This window comes from Mobula hypostoma, chromosome 22, assembly GCF_963921235.1.
Source record: "Mobula hypostoma chromosome 22, sMobHyp1.1, whole genome shotgun sequence".
Classification (NCBI taxonomy): domain Eukaryota; kingdom Metazoa; phylum Chordata; class Chondrichthyes; order Myliobatiformes; family Myliobatidae; genus Mobula; species Mobula hypostoma.
In genome coordinates this window covers 28,305,900-28,325,763 of record NC_086118.1, presented here as the reverse complement: position 1 = coordinate 28,325,763, position 19,864 = coordinate 28,305,900, and the positions used below count along the sequence as shown (strand labels likewise).

Here is a 19,864-nt window from a genome sequence, read left to right as displayed (position 1 = left end):
TGACCACACCTTCTTGGTCCTCACCACTGGTGCTGAAGTCTTTAGTCTCTGCCTATACACCAGGAGTAGAAGTACAGCCAAGTGATCAGACTTTCAAAAGTGCAGACGTAAGATGGCACATTAAGCATTCTTGAGAGTGGTATAACAGTGGTCAAGAGTGTTGGCTTCTCTGGTTCCACAGGTGAAACTTCAAACAGGCCTGGTTGAGAAGGCATCAGGCTGTGCTGTTTCGTGACTACCTGCCTGACGTTGGCCTGAGGTGTAAAGTACACCGCTACCAGGTTGATGGCAGAAAACTCCCTCGGCATATAAAGTGGACAACATTAGACTGCTAGATGTCCCAGGTCAGGTGAGCAGGACAGAGGCAGAGCTGTCATGTCTGTGCACTGTAGAGTTAATCATGAAACATAGTCCCCCCTCTCTACCTTTAAAAGACTCAACTAACTTGTTTTGTGGAGAGTAGTGAAGATACTGGGCAACAGTGCTGCTTCCAAGATGGCGGCAGTGGGCCAAGTTACCATGAAGCAAAATACCAGTCTCTGATGTCCCTCTGGCATTGCAATCTTGCTCTGAGATCTTCTGTTTTATTTTCTAGGGTCTGTCTGCATATTCACCAACTAGACAGATGGAAATGGGGTGGGGGGGGGTGAGACCCAAGGCCTCTGCATTTCAATCATACCTGTAGTCCAACGTGCATTCCCTACCTTTGTAAAGGGGAATTGCTTACAACCTGAGTCTGCTGTCCGGATTCCATCAATTTTGAGGATCGATAGATTTTTTAAAAGAAAAACATTAAAATGATGGCGTTTTCTGAAGTACCCATGGCTGTGACTGTGGATTTCAGATATAATAGTCCTAAATGGAAATATTCGATGATTCTCATTGGAGGTGCAAGCAAAGAGTCACCACTTAGCGGCACCATCATGGCCCAAACGTTCCTCCGAGCTCCCTCTTCCCTCTTTTCGAAGGTCCACTGTCCTCCCCTAGCAGGTTCCATCCTCTTTATCTCTTTGTTGCTTTCACTATTTACCTTTCCACTTCTGACTTCATTTTCACTCTCCTCCATTAGCCCATCCCTCTCCCGCATACCTGGATCCACCAAACACCCGAGAGCTCATTTCACCCTTTTACCGCAACTTTCTAAGCTGGATATCTCCCCTCTTCCTTTCCAGTCCTGATAAAGGGTTGTGACCTGAAATATGGACTGTATATTCGCCTCTATAGATGCTGCCTGTCCAGTTAAGCTTTTCCAGCTCCTTTTTTCAGTGCTCTGATGGCGAGATAGGAAATATATCAGCAATAAAGAGGGTATAGGTTGAAAAATTTTCAGGATTTGCACAAGATCTTTATTCTGCGATGCCCAAAATCTGGGATGCAATACCAGAAGGGGTAGTGGAAGCAGATACCCTCAACATTTGTGAAGTATTTAGATGAGCATTTGACACATCATGACAGACTGACTGCTGTGTAGAGAGGAACCTTACAGCCAGCATAGATGTGATGGACTGAAGGGCCTGTGCAATACAACTCAATAAATCCAACTCAGACAACCCTGCAAAGATATCATATACAATATGCCCCAAATGCATATATAGTTTTTCGATATTATTTTGAGCTCATCACATTAAAGGTATATTGAACAACTTCCTTTATTTGCCAAATGTATTTGATCTGTGCTATTGATACAATGGAAAATTGAATATCCAATCAAAAATTCATGTTCCTTCCTTGTTGTTGAGTAGATGGCAGTTTTGTTGCCCGATGCAAGCAGATAATACTACAGGACATTAGTAAGTGGGCAATAATGGGAAATGTGATCATAATTGCAACCATCCAGGTAAACTAGAATCCTTTGGCAAATACTTCAATTTCTGCACAGCAAGGAGTGTAGGATCATTTTAATGAGGATTTGGGGAGAAGGTGCACTATTCAATGAACTGGAGACATCATTAGATACATCCATTTTTCATTTAGGAAATCTTGCACATGCGGCTTGCATCATACACCGGGGTGATCTCTTCAGTTACCTGATGATATGGCCAGGGGCAGATGTCCTCAGGTGGTGCCCAATCTTCATAGAGTGTTTTGACCCTTAACAACTACACTCTCCAGTTGGCAGGTCAGCAATGGTGGCCATGTCATTGTCCATCTGCTTCTGATTTTGGGCTCAACTCCTCTCTCCTGCTCCATATCCAGCAAGAAGCTCTTTCTACTTCCTCCCACATCCTGCGAGCTGCTCAATTCTTGCTCTTTCCATTAAGGCCCAACACAGACAGCGACCTCCATGCTAACCTTGCCGGGAACCCTCTACAGCCGATTTCAACGTGAAATAGCCACGTCTGCCATCCTTTGTCCCTGCACTCTTGGACTAAGGACTGGCACTTCAGGGCCTTCCTCTCATGAGCCTCCTCGCATCCTTCTTGCCATGGTGTTGTGAGCTCCACCAGGATGATTTTCTGGACCACAGTACGATGTCTGGCTGCAATGTGGTTTGCACCACCTCCGGGAACTGAAACTCCTCCCTACATCGACCCTCATCTCCCAAGGTTTGGCAGTTTGCTGGAGATTGGATTTAGGCCTCTTTGATATGACTGGCATGGCAGTCATTTTGATTAAGGGGAGGCCCCGTTTGCCTCTCTGCCAGCTGGTCTCTTTGTACACCTCTCTCGTTCCAGTGTGTCAGCACGGGACAGCAGGACTTTGTCATGGCACCACCTACAATGTCCTTGTGGTTAAAGCTGTTTTGCATCCTGGCAGTACGTGTGTAAGTGAACCCTGCTGACCACAAAGCTTGTAGTTAGGTCATCTCTCAGCTCCCATGTGTGCAGCTGTGATGGTATAGGGAGGATGTCATACATGGACTGCAAGAGGAAAGAAATGTGGAAGGGCTCCAGTCTCCAAAGTTCTGCCCAAGTGACCATGTGCTTGGGAAGATCCTATTTCATCCAGGTGCCCTGTGACCCCAAATGCACCGCCTTCGATACCTGCCTTTCGTCCTCGCAGTTTCATACCTCTGCCTGGACTATGTCCCGCCCATCCCCCTGTCCCTTGTGCTTGCACTCCCCCATCATTGGGAGTGTGCAGAGCAGAGGGTTTGCCATCCCAGGCATGGGTTGCCTACGTTGTCTCTCAATTGCAGGGAGCTCACTGCCTGGTCTTTGGCTGAGTTGGCAGCCCACTTTCAGCCTGATCTTATGACTCCTACTTGGTTTATTAGCTTGTCATCAGAGTCTCTCAGTGTTAACATAACTCCACACTTTGCCACCTTGAAACTCTTTCACTACTGATGACAACGGCAGCTGTAGCTGGCCTGATCTTATGTAGAGCCCCACTGAAGAAAAACTTGGGGGCAGGGGGTGTCCCCAGCCACTTCCGCAGGTGCTTGTTAACTTTCCTCTTGACGCTCTCTACAGTGGTCATGGGGAAATTGTACACTGTGAAAAGCCAGAGCAGTCTCGGTAGAAGACCATGTTAGTACAATGACAGCTTAAATTTACCAGGGAGTCCAGTTTTGTCGATCTTCTTCAGTCACTCTTCAGTCTGCTTTACAGTGCTGGTGATGTTGGTGCTGTCTGTCATTGTTGCATTAAACAACTTTTCAAGACACTTTACAGGGTTGTCCTCTGTGGATGGAATGACTTTTTCCTGTACTTGAAAACTGAACTTGCTAGTAACCTTGCCCTTTTTTATCACTATGCATCTGGACTTCCTGGCCTTTAAGGTCATCCTAGCTCAGGTAGCTACATTGTCCAGGGTTTCCAATGCCCATTTGCTTGGACATGGGTTACCGTAGTTACTGTAAAGTCATCCATGAACCCCTGTATTGCAGGTTGTCAGATACCGGGTTTCAACACTGGGCCTCGGATTACATCTTCTGCTGCTGATAGGAAGAGGTACATACCCATGACAAATGAGATGGGAGAGATGCTACATCCGGTTGGACTCCCTTTTTGGAAGTTTTGTCACCTGGTTGTAAAGTGGGCCGAAGTGAAGCGTAGTTTGAATCCTCCTAGGTAACTGATGATCATGTCTTGTGCAGTTGTTCCCACAATTTGCTAGTTAGGTCTTTGACGCCTTCTTTTTCATTAGGTGAACTGTTTTTAAATTATTTGCTCAGGGTCTTTATTTCACTTCTCAGATGGTGAATCTCTCTTTCCCTCTTATTTGGTTGCCAAGATAGTTTAAGATCCCTTTTCTTCTCCAATGGGCTGAATTTCACTTCAGCAAAGTTGAACACAATAGCTGGGAGGGAGTCAATCTTCCTGTAGGTCCTGCCAATGCAGCTTCCAAGATGCAATCCATGTGATCATTAAACTGATTCCAAGATACATTGTCTGATGATAAACACAAAATAATCTGCAGATGCTGTGATCAAAGCAACACTTTCAGTACGCTGGATGAACTCAGCAGGTCGGGCAGCATCAGTTAGAAACGATGAATTGACGTTTTGGGCCGGAACCCTTCATCAGGACTGAAGAATGAAAGATGGGGAAGGATTTGAAGAATGCTTGTAGCTTCAGTTGAAAGACCAGTAATTTGAAAGACAAAGAGGTGGGGGAGGGGAAGCATTGACGTCATATCCCTGAAAACAATGGGTAGTAGAAGAAGGAGGCAGAACCATGAGGGAGCTGAGGGAGGGGGCAGAGTGAAATAGGGATAGAGGAAGGGAGGGGGAGGGAATTACTGGAAGTTGGAGAATTCTATGTTCATACCAAGGGGCTGGAGACTACCTAGACGGTATATGAGGTGTTGCTCCTCCAACCTGAGTTTAGCCTCATCATGGCAGTAGAGGAGGCCATGTATGGACATATCTGAATGGGAATGGGAAGCAGAGTTGAAGTGGGTGGCTACCGAGAGATCCTGTCTGTTGTGGCAAGCCCACTGACTCTCATAACTACCTCGACTATACCTCTTCCCACCCCACCACATGCAAAAATGCCATTCCCTATTCCCAGTTCCTCCGTCTCTGCCTCATCTGCTCCGAGGATGAGGCTTTCCGTTCCAGGACATCTCAAATGTCCTCTTTCTTTAAGGATTGTGGTTTCCCTTCTACCATCATCAATGATGCCCTCACCCACATCTCCTCCATTTCCCGCGCTTCTGCCCTCACCCCATCCTCCCGCAACCACAACAGGGACAGAGTCCCCTTGTCCTTACGTACCGCCCCACCAGCCTCCGGATCCAGCACATTATCCTCCGCAACTTCCGCCACCTTCAACAGGACCCCACCACTAAGCACATCTTCCCTCTCCACCCCTCTCCGCTTTCCACAGGGATCGGTCCCTCCGCGACTCCCTGATCCACACGTCCATCCCCACGGATCTCCCACCCGGCACTTATCCCTGTAAGCATAAGTGCTACACCTGTCCTTACACCTCATCTCTTGCAACCATTCAGAGCCCCAAACAGTCCTTCCAGGTGAGGCAACACTTCACCCGTGAGCCTGTTGGGGTCATCTATTGCATCCGGTGCTCCCAGTGCGGCCTCCTCTACATCGGTGAAACCTGACGCAGATTGGGGGACTGCTTCGTCAAGCACCTCCACTCCGTCTGCCACAATAGACAGGATCTCCCGGTAGCCACCCACTTCAACTCCGCTTCCCATTCCCATTCAGATATGTCCATACATGGCCTCCTCTACTGCCATGATGAAGCTAAACTCAGGCTGGAAGAGCAACACCTTATATACCGTCTAGGTAGTTTCCAGCCCCTTGGTATGAACATAGAATTCTCCAACTTCCGGTAATTCCCCCCCCCCCCCTTCCTCTATCCCTATTTCACTCTACCCCCTCCCCCAGCTCCCTCATGGTTCCGTCTCCCTCTTCTACTACCCATTATTTTCAGGCTATGATGTCAATGCTTCCCCTCCCCCACCCCTTTGTCTTTCAAATTACTGGTCTTTCAACTGAAGCTACAAGCATTCTTCAAATCCTTCCCCATCTTTCATTCTTCAGTCCTGACGAAGGGTTCCGGCCTGAAACGTCGACTCATCATTTCTAACTGATGCTGCCCGACCTGTTGAGTTCATCCAGCGTACTGAAAGTGTTACATTGTCTGATGATATAGGCCACCTGATCCTCTTTCCTCAATGAATGGATTAGGGTGTTAGAACTGGCACTCACTTGGTCCGTTCTTTGGCTTCTGCGGTAGCTCAAATGCGTAGAGATCTTCAGCTCTGTGGATACTTCCTTGCTGGAGTTCTCCATCCTCTCACCGGATGTTAAGCCCATGTGTTGCACTTGAGTTGCCTTTGTTCCACAGCTGGACCTACTGTGGTGTATCTCGAGGCCTTTGATGTTTTTGCAGATTTTGCCGCAAAGGCACTTCACAATGAATGCCTTATCGGTTGGTGTTGTTTGCTTGAGTCTTCTTGTTATCGTATTTCCAGTCCTGGTCGTTACCATTATATCTGTCCTATTGAATCTCTCATCCTCACCCCTCCTCTTGGGAGATTCTGGGGGTATTGTGTATTTAGTGCACCCATAGCTTGTATGGTGCCCTTTTGCAAGTGCCTCACACCAGCCTTGTGTGTCCGTGCCAGTCTTTTCCGGAGGTCAGCTGTCTTTTAGCATCACCAACCTTTCTCAGTTGCCATCCAGTCACTGGTGAATCAGATGTCACATGTATCATAACCGGGTGCTCTCTTCAGTTACCTGATGAGGTAACCATAGCCTTTAGCCTGGGCCAGATGTTGTCAGGTGGTACTTCCTAAATAGCACATGGATTGTTCTGAAATTCATAAATTTTAATTCATATCAAGTTAAAATAATAGCTCTTTTGCTACTCAATAAATCATAGATTATTGAATGGGACAGTGCAATAAATTTGATTTAAAAAGATGTTTTTTTCTGGAACAATCTTTGACTACAAGGTCTTCATATATAAAAGAAATACATTGGAATATCATTAAATATTCTGTCTGGACTGAGTTGTAGAGTAGCTTATGGATCATATTTTATGAGAAAGATAGAACATCATCTTTGAACACAAGCAATACGGAACTGTTTGTTTTGAAAAACACATTTGAACCATATAGGAAATCTCAAGAATATGACCCATGGACTAAAGGTAGGAGATTCAGCATCCTGAGTAATTCAGCAGCAAGCAATTTGTTACAGTTTGGCCACTTAAGCAGAAGGAAAATGTTAAGGAAAATCAAATTATCCAAGAGGAAAGAGACATATCTCAATCCAGATAAAAGACATAATAGAATATGGTTGCAATTTGTCATAAGGGCTTATGACATCCATGGAATTTGTTGGCCTCTGGTAAAGCTCAGGAGGAACAGGAAGAGGAGGAGGGCAATGGGAAAGGAGGTGGTGAGCTGAGAAAGGAAGGGACAGTGTCAGTGAGATAAAGCACTGAACTTTAATAAACATTCATTAAAAAAATACCACTACTATGCTCCACAAGTAGAATCAATAGAAACAGCTACAAGAAAAAGTTGGAATCAAGAGATTCTCCTTATAAAATAAATATCACTTGGAAACTTTGTGGCAACTTGAGAATGGACAGGGATGGTCAGTGATAACGATTGAAGGAAATGAGTGGTGGAAGACAGATTCTGTGGAGGGATTATGTGCAGGAAGAGAATGTGAGCAGCTGATGATTCAATTTTGATGTAAAAATGAGTCTATCCTGATATCCCTGTGTTGTGGTAAGCAGAGACAATTACATGTTCAATTGAATTGGAAGAATTTGTGCCATTATGCAGTACAAGGTAATAAGTGACCGCTAATAACCACATCACACAAATGCCTAGTAATAGTGATCATAGACAAGAGAAAATATGACCAACAAATAACAACTAAAAATCTGCAGATGCTAGAAAATGAGATAAAGAGCAAGAAATGTTAGAAGTATTCAGGTCAAGATGCTCATTTTATTTCAGTGTTTAGCCAGCTCACTTTGGCATTCAATCCGTACTTCAATGCTAGCAGTCCCACCATCTCTTAGGGGCTCTCATCAAATAGATAACTAGGTAAATGTTTAGTTTTAGGTTACAGATTATGAACTGTATATCCTGGAGCAAGTGACTCACTCCCCAATTCTCAAGTCTTTGAGGTTTGGTTCAGAATGTTGAATTACTTTTCATTTGCATGGTCATGGCTGCTAAGATACTGCTCACATCATCATTCTGTTTCTTCAACACTGCGTCCAAACACTGCTGTAACAATTATCCAATATGTGAAGCTTCACTACATAGCCTGAGGTGGAGTAAGAAACTGGTTCATCAGCATCTCAAATTAAATTAGTAGGTTATATGCTGCCCTTGCCAAAAATGCCTATATTCTGTAAATAAATTAGAAACCTTTAGTAAAAACTATCCAGCTTAATCTATATTAGAATATCACAAATTGCAAAATCCTGGTGATGAAAAAGGAATCAAAACCCCACCCCCGCCCCAAGTCTAAATGAGCAGGGCCCTACATAGAATTCAAGGCCCTCTGGCAATTAATCCTACTTTTCTTGTTAAAGATCATTCCCAAACTGCACATCTGTCCTCTTTTGAAATGCAAGACAAAGAACTGTGTTCTATCGGTAGGATCAAAGCCAACAACACGAACCAGTGTAATCCCGACCTGAGCCTGGCCGAGAGAACCAGTGCAGCAGTTAGCACGACGTTACTACAGCTTGAGACTTCGGAGTTCCAACATCCCCTTGGAACGTGTGGCTTTTCTCCGGGTCCTTCAGTTTCCTTCCAGTCCAAAGACGTACCAGTTAGTAGGTTAATCATTGTAAATTGTCCCATGATTAGTTCAAGGTTAAATCACACACGAGTTACAGGAGGAAGGCGTGCACAGGTTTGGGCAAGCAGTGAAAGGAACAAAGAAACCAGCCTGACAGCCATGCTTCAGATAATATATCATTTGTACAGAGGTGACTGTACCCATATTGAATTTTCTTTGCAAAAAACGGACTTTGAAAGGTTTTACAAATAGCATAAATATTTAACAAACAGCCTACATTATTGCCAACCGAATAACGTGTTTGAATTGAAATGATTCCAGTAGATTCATCTGACAACCAAAAAATATTCCAGCTGAGATGTACCATGAATGAGACTTGAGCTTCAAGTGACAGTAATGAGGTTGGAATTATTGCTGAACTCAGTTGACAGGTTATTATTCAGCTCAGTTGTGTGATAACCAACCCGTGGCTCTTAAAAAATAAATAAATGAAGCTGGTGGTGTTTTCTCAAAAATAAGCAAGGAATATTAAGATCTTGTGTTCAGCAGCAGAATCGCTCCAAAGGGATTACAATTTTAAAGCACCAAGATTCTCGTCATTAGTTGCGGGAAACCAGAGGGTTTTACATCAGGCAGGCAAGATCCTCATCCTCCATGATGTGTAATGTGAATGACAGGAGAACACCCAAAATATAGATAAATGCTCAATTAGTCACTTTGAAGACTTAAGAGTTTCCTATAGGGCCTTAGAGATGATTGATCAAGGAAAAATCTATAGTAGGTAGTGAATGGTTTAATTAATATTTATGCTCATCTCAGCAGAGAATCTGCATATAAGGTTGCAAATTAAGCCAGAAAAACAACTGTATATCTTTTTCACCTGCAGAAAATGGCTTAAAACTTCTGAAAGCCTTTTGTAGGAATTCTAAACAGGCACATGCTTTAGCACCCAGTTTTCACACCACAAAGCAACCAGCTTATCCAAACCCAGTAAAGATATTTGATATCAAGTTATTCAGTGCTGGGGTTTGCCAATAGAAATTGAAAGGTACAAGAGGCTGAGGGGTGACCTTATAGAGAGATACAAAAATCATAAGGGGCATAGAAAAGATGGGTGGTCACAGATTTTCCCTCCAGGGTAAAAGAACCTAATTCTAGAGGACATTGGTTTGAGGCGAGAAGGGAATTATAGTAAGGGGACATGAGTGACAATTTGCCTGCACAAAAGGCAGTGGAATAGTGAAATGAACTGCCAGAGGAAGTGAAGGCAGCAGATGTGACTAAAATGCTTAAAAGACAGTTTAGACAGGAACATGAAGAGAAAAGGTTTAGAGTGATATGGGCTAATTGCAGGCACATGGACTAGCTAAGGTTGGCAACTGTATCAATGTGGACGAGTTGGGCCAAGGGCCTGTTTTTATGCTGTATAATCTGTGCTGTGGACTCTGTACTATCCAGATCAGCCGTGGATTGATCTTCTCTTGGGCACATTTTGCCTGGGAAGCGTGCCGGTAGCAGTTACTTTTTCAACACTATGCCAACACCAAATATTAGTGGCACGATATTTATTGGAATATCTATTCTGATTAATACCATTGCTCTAAACCTGCAACATCTCAGAATAAATTTACTTTTTCTTTCAAATAATCTGCAAGTTAGCTCTTTAAATTCAACACTTTTGGTTGAATGTTTTCCACTCAAATTTTTCGTTATATTCAGAATATCTCCCAACCACCTGAGAACCAGATTTTAAAAATTGTCACACTACTTACTTGAATAGTGCAAACACTGTGATTTGCACCTGATTTTTCTCACTCAGTCAATTCGATTTTTGGCAAATATTGCATGTTGGTTTATGAACCGGTGGCATTGGAAGGTCTACCTGTAAAATTGACTGCTGAAGCTAACTGATTAAATCATTAGGCAAGTTTGCACATAATATGCTCATCAATGTGCCTTTGACAAGGCTTTTTCTAAACATTTTGGTGCGAGATCACTAGTTAGTCTCAAACTAAGTATATATTTTTCCAATTAAACAGTCCTCCCAGGCGAGGCAACACTTCACCTGTGAGTCTGTTGGGGTCATTTACTGGGTCTGGTGCTCCTGGTGTGATCTCCTGTATGTTGGTGAAATTCGATGTAGATTGGGAAACCACTTCAATGAGCACCTATGCTTCATCTGCCAGAAGGAGTAGGATCTCCCAGTGGCCACCCATTTTAATTCCACTTCCCATTCCCATATGTCCATCCATGGCCTCCTCCACTGTCATAATAAAGCCGCACTTAGGATGGAGGAACAGCACCTTATATTTCGTTTGGGTAGCCTCCAGCCTGATGGCATGAACATCGATTTCTCAAACTTCCGGTAATGCCCCCCATCCCTTCACCATTTGCCATCCCCTTTTCCTTCTGTCACTTTATCTCCTTGCAGGCCCATTGCCTCCGTCTGGTGCTCCTCCCACTTTTTGTTTTTTCCATGGCCTTCTGTCTCTTTCACCAATTAACTTCCCAGCTCTTTACGTCATCCCTTGCCCTCCAGGTTTCACCTATCACCTTGTGGTTCTCTCTCCCCTCCCCGCCCCACTCCTCAGCTTTTATTCTCCAGTCCTGCCGAAGGGCTTCAGCCCGAAATGTCCTCTGCACTCTTTTCCCCCGATGCTGCCTGGCCTGCTGAGTTCCTCCAGCATTTTGTGTGTGTTGCTCATATATATTTAAATATACAAGAATCTTACTGCTATAAATTAATGAACCTAAACATTCACATGGAAAGATTACCAAGTATTTCAAACTGACATTAGTACCAGGTGGTGAACCAGACAATCATTTCAATTGTTTATTTGTGATGAGCAGGGTCCTAGCTAACATGTGGCTTAAGCTTCAAAAATTTCCAGCTGAATTGCAGACAAAGGAGTTGCAGAAAAGTAGAACTTACTTTGTTTATTGTAATTTTCAAACATCAGTCAGCACGTTATATTCCAGTAGGGAGTCTCAGGAAAACAGCTGATGCTTTAAGACTCTTTGAAACACTTGACTTATGTCATGTCTGTGGAGTGTTTTATTTCAATAGATAACCTTACCAAAACCCAACCCTTAAATATCTCCTAGTGCTTTACACTTCATTGCTCCAAACCAGATCCGACCAATATATGGAGTTAAGTTCTAAAACACCCAAATCTAAAGTATAGAGTGTATTTTATGTACAGATTGCCAATTTCACCCTAGCAGAAATTCCCCATCAATCTCAAAAGCAAAGTTATGGTACAGATCTACTAAAATAAGATTACCCAGATGAACAATGGTTGTGTGAATAACTAGGAAAGTCTGTCATAAACTGTCTGCTCTCCTTACAATGGAAATTGAGTTTACAGCAAAAATGTATTCTTATTCCAAAAGAATGATACAGCGCCAAAGTCAAATGCTCACATCTGGGACTGCACTTACCAATATAAAATAATAATTTTCTTTCCCCCAAGTATCAATAAAATGGCAGCATGTAGAGATGCAATGGCTTCTACAGCTAGTTTCTAGTCAGGGATTTCAGTCAACCAAAGCTCCACGAATACGGAACTGCTGAATTCTTAGACAAAGTTAATTTTAATCTGCCAGCAGCAGAGTTAGTAGCAGTGCTTAGTGGATTAGAGATTCTATGGTTACCAGATACGGCGATAGCGACCTGGCCTTGGTATTTCAGCTGATGGAGTGACAGAAGCAGGCCATTTCACATTGTCAAGTTCACTGCTGACTTGGCAGTGCTGGGGGCTCATCACCAACAACAATGAGATGGCTTACAGTGAGGAGGTGGAAGAGATAGAACGCTGGATCCAGGCAAATAACCTCTTGTGCACTGCGAGAAAGAGAATGGGGATGGTTAGCGACTTCAGGAGAACTCGTACCACTCACACCCCCCTTTACATCGGCAGCACAGGGGGGGAAACTGCGAGCAGTTTCAAACTCGTAGGACCACTACAACTGCTCATGCTCCTAGAAGTCATCCAACAGAATCAGGAAACCTCGCCAATGCCTCTACATTCCGAGGAGGCTGAAGGGAGCTGGACTATACATATCTATACTCATGTCATTCTATAGACGCGCAGTAGGGAGCATCCCAACTTGCAGCATCATGGCAGACAGGAAGACTCTTCAATGGCTAGTCAAAACTGCCCAATGCATTCCCGGCACTAGTCTACCTGACACCATGGACACATATACAGAGAGGTGCTGGAAAATGGCCAGCAATACAAGGAAGGACCCCACCCTCCCGGCTCATGGATTGTATGTCCCACTCCCATCAGGGAGGAGGTTACACAGCATCCATTCCAGAACAACCAGACTCAAATACCGTTACTTTCCCCGAGCAGCAAGGCTGATCAACACCTCCACGCATTAATTCACCCCTCTGCACCCCCACCACCACTACTTTATCATTTCCTGTCAGTCACCTTATGTACAGACATTCCTGTGCCAAGCGTCACTTTACAGAAATATAATCTATTTACATTTATTGTGACTTCTGTAATTGTGCTATTTATCTTACTGAGGTTTTGTGCTGCATTGGATCCAGAGTAACATTATCTTGTTCTCTTTTACACTTGTGCACTAGAAATCATATTAAACAATTTTGAATTTTGAAGATGGCGTGGAGCTGCAATCTCTGTTGAAGTTGTGGCTCAGAATTTATTGATTCCTATTTGATTCGTGGGATTGGTTTTGGTGACAGACGGGTGCTTGGATTTAAGAGTCAGAGATGTAGGGGAATTAGAGTTCAGGCTAAAGTATAGACCTCTACTCTGTTTTCAAAGGCCCAATGATGCAGATGTGGGACATCCATAGACAGATGTCAGGTCAGCAGACCAGTGTGAACGAGGGTTGATGTCAGCCCTCAGGGTCAGTCAGTTGTTGGCAGGTTCTATGGGGGCAGGAGGAATGAGATCTGGTGACCTCCAGGTTCACAAATTGGTAGACCGGAATTTAAGGCCTAGAGTATGGAGTCCTGTCATCCCCAAGTCTCGAGTTCGAGGCCTAGCATTCAGTTTTAATGCTAAGGATCAATGCCCGAGGGTTAAATTAGAAATCTGAACGTTGAGCCCTGTTGGGTGGAGTCCAGGTCTGTGAACCTCTGTAAGTCAGCTGGGGGAGCTCGAAGTCCCAGTGTCTGTGCGTCTGAGTCAGAGTCAACTGGAGGCCGAAAACAGCCTGTCTTGGGATTGTATGGCTGTGTATGTGTGCAGGTGGGTGGGAGAAATGGGGCTTGTTTTGCTGTTGTTGTTTGGTTGCTTGTTGTGTTTTGTGTTGTTCTGCTAACCATTGTAGGTCAGTGCCAGCAGACCATGTCTATGTGATGAGACTAATGAGCTGCCTCAGCACAACCTCAGGTCTGTTGGTTGTTAACGCGAACAACATATTTAACTGCGCATTTGATATGCACATGATAAATAACTTTGTATCGTGAATGGTGAACCCTACAGAACCATATTTACAACCATGCTGTCACTTCTTGGAAGGAGAATCATAAACTATAGATTTACTCATTTACCAAGTGCTACATTTTACAAGAAAAACACATTTTTGGTTTGGGTGAATTTTTTAAAAACTGCGAGATGAAATTATGCTGGGTGTTGTTAATAATGGACCCACTGACCATTCCAAAGCTACCTTGAAATGAATAAATGGTTTTGTTAATGGGACCCTACCACCATCATTAACATCAGCAACGTCTGCACAAACCTTAACATTCCCAAGCAAGAAAAAATGAGCCACCTTATCGACGTCATGCCTGCAGTGCTGTCATTGATGGAATGCCCATATTTACAAGCCAAGAAGCCCTGTGGCTTGAACATTCTCAATCATTCTGTTCTTTGCAAGTGAAAGTCATCCTAGATTTTGGAGACCCTTTCCCTAAATGGGAAGTTACTGCAGTCTATCCCTATGTTAGTACAGTATAACCTGCAGCCACAGACAGTAAAGGGCAGATAGAATGTTCTTTTTCCTGGTTATTGAAGAAACATCATCCATGCAAGTGGCAGGTATTTCTCCACCCTCCCAACTTTCCAGTTGCAAACATTTCTTCTGTGCAGACTGAAATAAGCATCAGCTAAAAAGCTGGAGCCTGCTTCAACGCGGTATAACAGGACCTCAAACTTACAGCTGGGAAATCAGAGTCAACCATCTCCTTCCAGCTTAGTTCTCCTCCAAGTGTTCCCTCATGAGCATACCTCACATTTGCACCCACCTCTCCCCCAATTAAGACTTCCTTCTTTGGCTCCCCGATGAACATCTTTCCCAGTCAAAAATATGCTCTGCCTTACTATACCACCTCCGTCATCTGTACACATCTTCTAAAACCTGACAAACCCCAGGCCTCCACTCTTTTCCCCTACATGACTATGTTAAGTCTGATAGCCAGACAGTGATCAATAGTTTCCCTATCACAGACATCCCACCCTGCAAAAACTCATTTCAGGGAGGTAGCACCAACGATTTGCAGGAGACTTCTGGGAGAGGTGGGATGTCTGCAATAGAGTAGCTCCTTAGCAGCTAGCCAGCTAGTTTAAATAACGTTAGCTATGCTAATAAACGAATGACACCTGTTAAACTCACCTCAACATGTCTTTTACAGTCCTAACCCACCATGGGCAATAGAAAAGTCACTGTTGCAAACAGTGCAGCGACCAGCACTGTCATTAATTTTTACCCCTATTAGGCAGGGTAGTCTGGGGTGACATATGTTTTATATTTTCTTTTTTTTTTGGAACACTCTGCCATGGCGCGCTCTCTCTCTCTCTCTCTCTCTCGTGGTCGCTCGCGTGCTCTCACTTGCTTTTTCTCTCACACTCCTGCTTGCTTTCTCTCTCACGCTCTCGCTTGCTCTCGCTCGCTCGCTCTCTCGCACTCTCACTTGCTTGCTCTCTCGCTCACTCTCTCGTGCTCTCGCTTACTTGCTCTCTCGCTCTCTCGCTTGCTTTCTCTCTCGCTTGTTTTCTCTCGCTCGCTTGCTCCCAAAAACTTGATTTCCGTATAATTTGTGGTCATCAGGGAGCCACTATTCAAATGCGGGAGGCCCCCGGAACATTCGGGAGAGGTGGGATGTCTGCTATCACACCATGCTTAGTTTCTTCTATACTGGAGTCAATTTTGTTCCTAAACAGGCAGAAAACAAGATCTTAATTTCCTCATAAAAAATTCTTATGAAATACATCTCTCTGAATTTTCTCCCCTCGCTGAAAGAATGCTGCTTACTTGAGTAGAGAACCACAAGTGACAGAAGTCTTCCACTACTTCGCTAAATTGAAGTTTCTTTTTCCAAGATCCAAAACAGTGATTGGAGGAATACTCTGTCTGTGGTTGGCCATCCTCACATTTTCCCATCCTAGAAATGTTTATGCCAAATGTGAGCTTATGCCTTTCATTCACATAACAGCTGGGGTGCATAAAGTTTAACTGCTGACACACCAGAATTCAAACTACATATATAAACAAGGGATAGACTGCATTGTTAGAAATGTCTTCTCACAAAAAATAGCAATGTTCAAATTTTGAATGTATACAGTATGGTAGATCAAATGAAGACTCAGTCAACTATATCCAGGATTTCAGCAGATAGATTAAAAGCAAACATTGCTTTAAATACAACTTTCCATAAAATAGATAAAAGTATAATGTGTACATTTGGATTTAAAGAGAAAACTTTGATTTGCCTCATCATAAACATTTTGCAGTATCAGTGTTAAAAAGCTGATAATAATTGTGTTCGAGGAGGACTTTTTAAACACAACAAGTTCAGAAAATGTTAAACTATTCATATTAGTGGAGTCTAGTTTCAAGTGAGAACATTTATCTTTAGTAACATTCTCCTACAGATTTGACATTGTATTTGCAGTTAGTACTCAATTTATTCAAATACTATAGGACTTTTAAAAGAATATAAACTTAAGCATTTTGTGCTGTAGTTTTTTGTACATTGCCAACACAAAGATTCACTTATCCTTCATGTGCCATGCATTGCAAACTGAACACGGGCATGAAGAGGTTCCTCAGGAATTTCAATATATGAGCTAAAACCTTCCAGGTCAGACGTTTTTAGCTGGCTGCCAATAATCTCATACGCAGAGCTCAAATGGAAAGAATTGTTATAGTAAGCAGTGGAGTTTATAGCAAAACAATTCACTAACTGAGTAGTCTTTCTGCCAAATAAATGTTGCAATCAAGAAGCTCTTTTAAAATATACTAAGGTATGCCAAGGAAAAAAATTACTATATACTTCAAACACCAGGAATTCTGCAGATGCTGGAAATTCAAGCAACACACATCAAAGTTGCTGGTGAACGCAACAGGCCAGGCAGCATCTGTAGGAAGAGGTGCAGTCGACGTTTCAGGCCGAGATCCTTCGTAGGGTCTCGGCCTGAAACATCGACTGCACCTCTTCCTACAGATGCTGCCTGGCCTGCTGCGTTCACCAGCAACTTTGATGTGTGTTACTATATACTTCAATTTGACTTCCCTTTTGATGTGGAAAAAGCTTGCTACATCAAGTTAGGTACTTGCCACATCCAAAATTCATAAATTGTTTGCTTAAAAAGAACTTAATATATCATTTAACAAAAAAAACAAATTAAGTGTAAAGTTGCAGAATGAATCTCTGCAGTTTAATTCTACTTCCATTTCCCATATCCATTCTGAAATAGCACTCTATGGCCTCCTCTGCTGCACGATGATGCCATGCTCAGGTTGGAGGAGCAACACATAATGTTCCCTTTGGGTAACCACTATCCTGACGGCATAAATATTGCTCTAATCCAGTAATTTGCCTCCCTCCCCTTCTCCCACTTTTCATTCCCCATTCTGGCTTCACCCTTACTCCTTCTCTTCTCACCTACCTACCACCTCCCTCTGCTGCCCTTCGCCCTTCCCTGTCTGCTAAAAGTCCACTATCCTATCAGATTCCTTCTTCTTCAGCCCTTTACCCTTTTCCACCTATCACCTGCCAGCTTCACACTTCATCCCTCCTCCCCCACCCAACCTACCTTCTACCTCTCCTGTCACCTGTCAGCTTCCACTGCTTCACCTCCCCACACTCTCTTATTCTGTCTTCTCCCCCTCTTCCTATCCAGTCCATCCTGAATTGTTGACTGTTTATTCCCCTCCATAGATGCTACCTGACCTGCTGAGTTCCTTCAGCAATCTGTGTGTGTTACTTTGGATTTCCAGCAACTGCAGAACCCCTTGCGTTACAGAGGGAATCTGTTCTGCAGGCAGATAGTAAAATACCTTTGTTGTATTAATGCAAAATGAAAGCTTTCAAGTACAGAAAATTTAAAAAGCTGTTTGAATGGGTTAGAATCTGTTGGAAAAAGGTATTAAGAACCCAAAATTGAAATAGCTAACACTGCTATATTTAAAAGAAGACCAGAAGTTGTAGGCAACTTGGACAGTTTCAAACATGTTCCAAAAAAAAACTTAGTTACCTTCCAAATATTTTATACTGCATACTTGGAATAGAAAGATGCAGACAGCTAACAATAGGATAAAGGTATTATCATATTTAAGACCTTTCAGACTTGCACACCTAGATCAAAAGTACATCAAAGTAGAGAGATGTTTAGCATAAAATCTGTATTTATAAAACTGCATCATATAAATAGACTGAAGTTGTCATACAGTGTGTAGGTTGAATCTTGCCCAGGCAAACACAGAGGACAGATGAACAGTATGTATTGCCCTCTTAAATAAAACAACCAAATCTGAGCAACTGTATACAATGAATACTCCTAGCTATCACAGCACTGAACTGACAACTCATTTCCTTTATTTACTTCGCAAAATAAATTTACAACCATGGAAGTATACATTTTGGCTCAGATCAAATTCTGTGATTCAGCTGCTGCCTAGTTGTTGCAATCAACTCCACACAAGCTGGGATGGGCATAGTCATGTTAACAGACTTTACAATTAGTCATCAGAGGCCAAACGGAAAGCTGATATGAATATTTAGTCATTACTTATTTTTAATTAAAATTTTACAGAGCTTTTTATTTATTCATTTTCTAAAAGAAGTGCAATCCATTGAGCAAAAAACTTGTAACTCTTTTCAAGTACTGCATATAAACTCATAAGAACTTTCTACCAATTCTTGCTACCAAAAAAAATTAAAATCCTTCAAAGTATATTGACAACTTGCAAATGGAATGACTATCCTTCCAATATATCAAACAAACAAAATCACTTGACTCACCCGAAAACGAACTTTTCTTCATGGCTGATTTCTGAATTGCATACAGCAAGAGTCCTTAGGATCAAGTTAGGTTACTTCCACTGTATTCAATAATCAAAAAAAAAGTGCAGTTTCACAGGAAGCTGACCGATTCACAAATTCTTCATACAAAGATCAGCAAAAGGAGCTCTTTTACACGGTCCAACTGCTCATGAAACACTCCCATTAATCAGTACACACCTTTCCTAATCAGATGAACTTAGACATCTTTGGCTTTGCCCAACTTAGTTAAAACAGCAGGGAAATTACAGAACACCTATGTCTCCATTTCATAAATGTTTGATAAAAATATTTTAATACAGACTATTATTTCATCACAACAGACAGTAGAATGCTCACATATTTTAAATATTATTGTACATACTTCAATGAAAATAGGCTGTTTAATTTGCATAATACACCCTCCCCATTTTACCTACATGGTTCAGCTCACTTAGTGCGGTTAAATAGACCATAGGAAAATTTCACTATTCAAAGTGCATTTAACTCTGATCAAAACTATATGATAATAACTCAAAGTTTTCTTCATATTCAACAGCATTAAAATATCAGCTGTGAGATCTGTTTAGTCTACAAGTTTCTCATCCACTATGCAGAAAAAAAATCTACTTCTCCCGATAAATTGAAACACCTAACAAAGAGACATCAACGAGAGACATCCCAGGCACTTCTCTTCCAATGAGACTTCCAGTGTCACCTATTTAACACTTTTAACATCTCAGCTTCATTAAGCTCAGTTGATTTCCACAAACAATAAAAAATAAAAACTCTCTGCTTGATACCAATCTGGTTCGAAACTGTGCCCATGCCTGGTGCATAGGAGGAGTGACAGGTGTTCAACAAAACTTTTTCACTGTGTCCCAATGCCAATCTTCTTTAAGTGGTTCTGCACAAATGAATTATTGCAG

At 42.7% G+C, this 19,864-nt stretch overlaps 1 protein-coding gene across 2 annotated transcripts in view; it reads right to left on the bottom strand.

The window, feature by feature from the left end:
* Positions 1–19,108, bottom strand: part of LOC134360240 (septin-9-like) — a 341,520-nt gene extending 322,412 nt beyond the window's left edge. For both annotated transcript variants that reach the window (XM_063074342.1, XM_063074345.1), the window contains exon 1: positions 18,918–19,108. In XM_063074342.1, coding sequence (XP_062930412.1) covers positions 18,918–18,939 — 22 coding nt within the window. In that variant the 5' untranslated portion in view covers positions 18,940–19,108. The remainder of the gene's footprint in view (positions 1–18,917) is intronic.
* Positions 19,109–19,864: the final 756 nt, after the last annotated feature.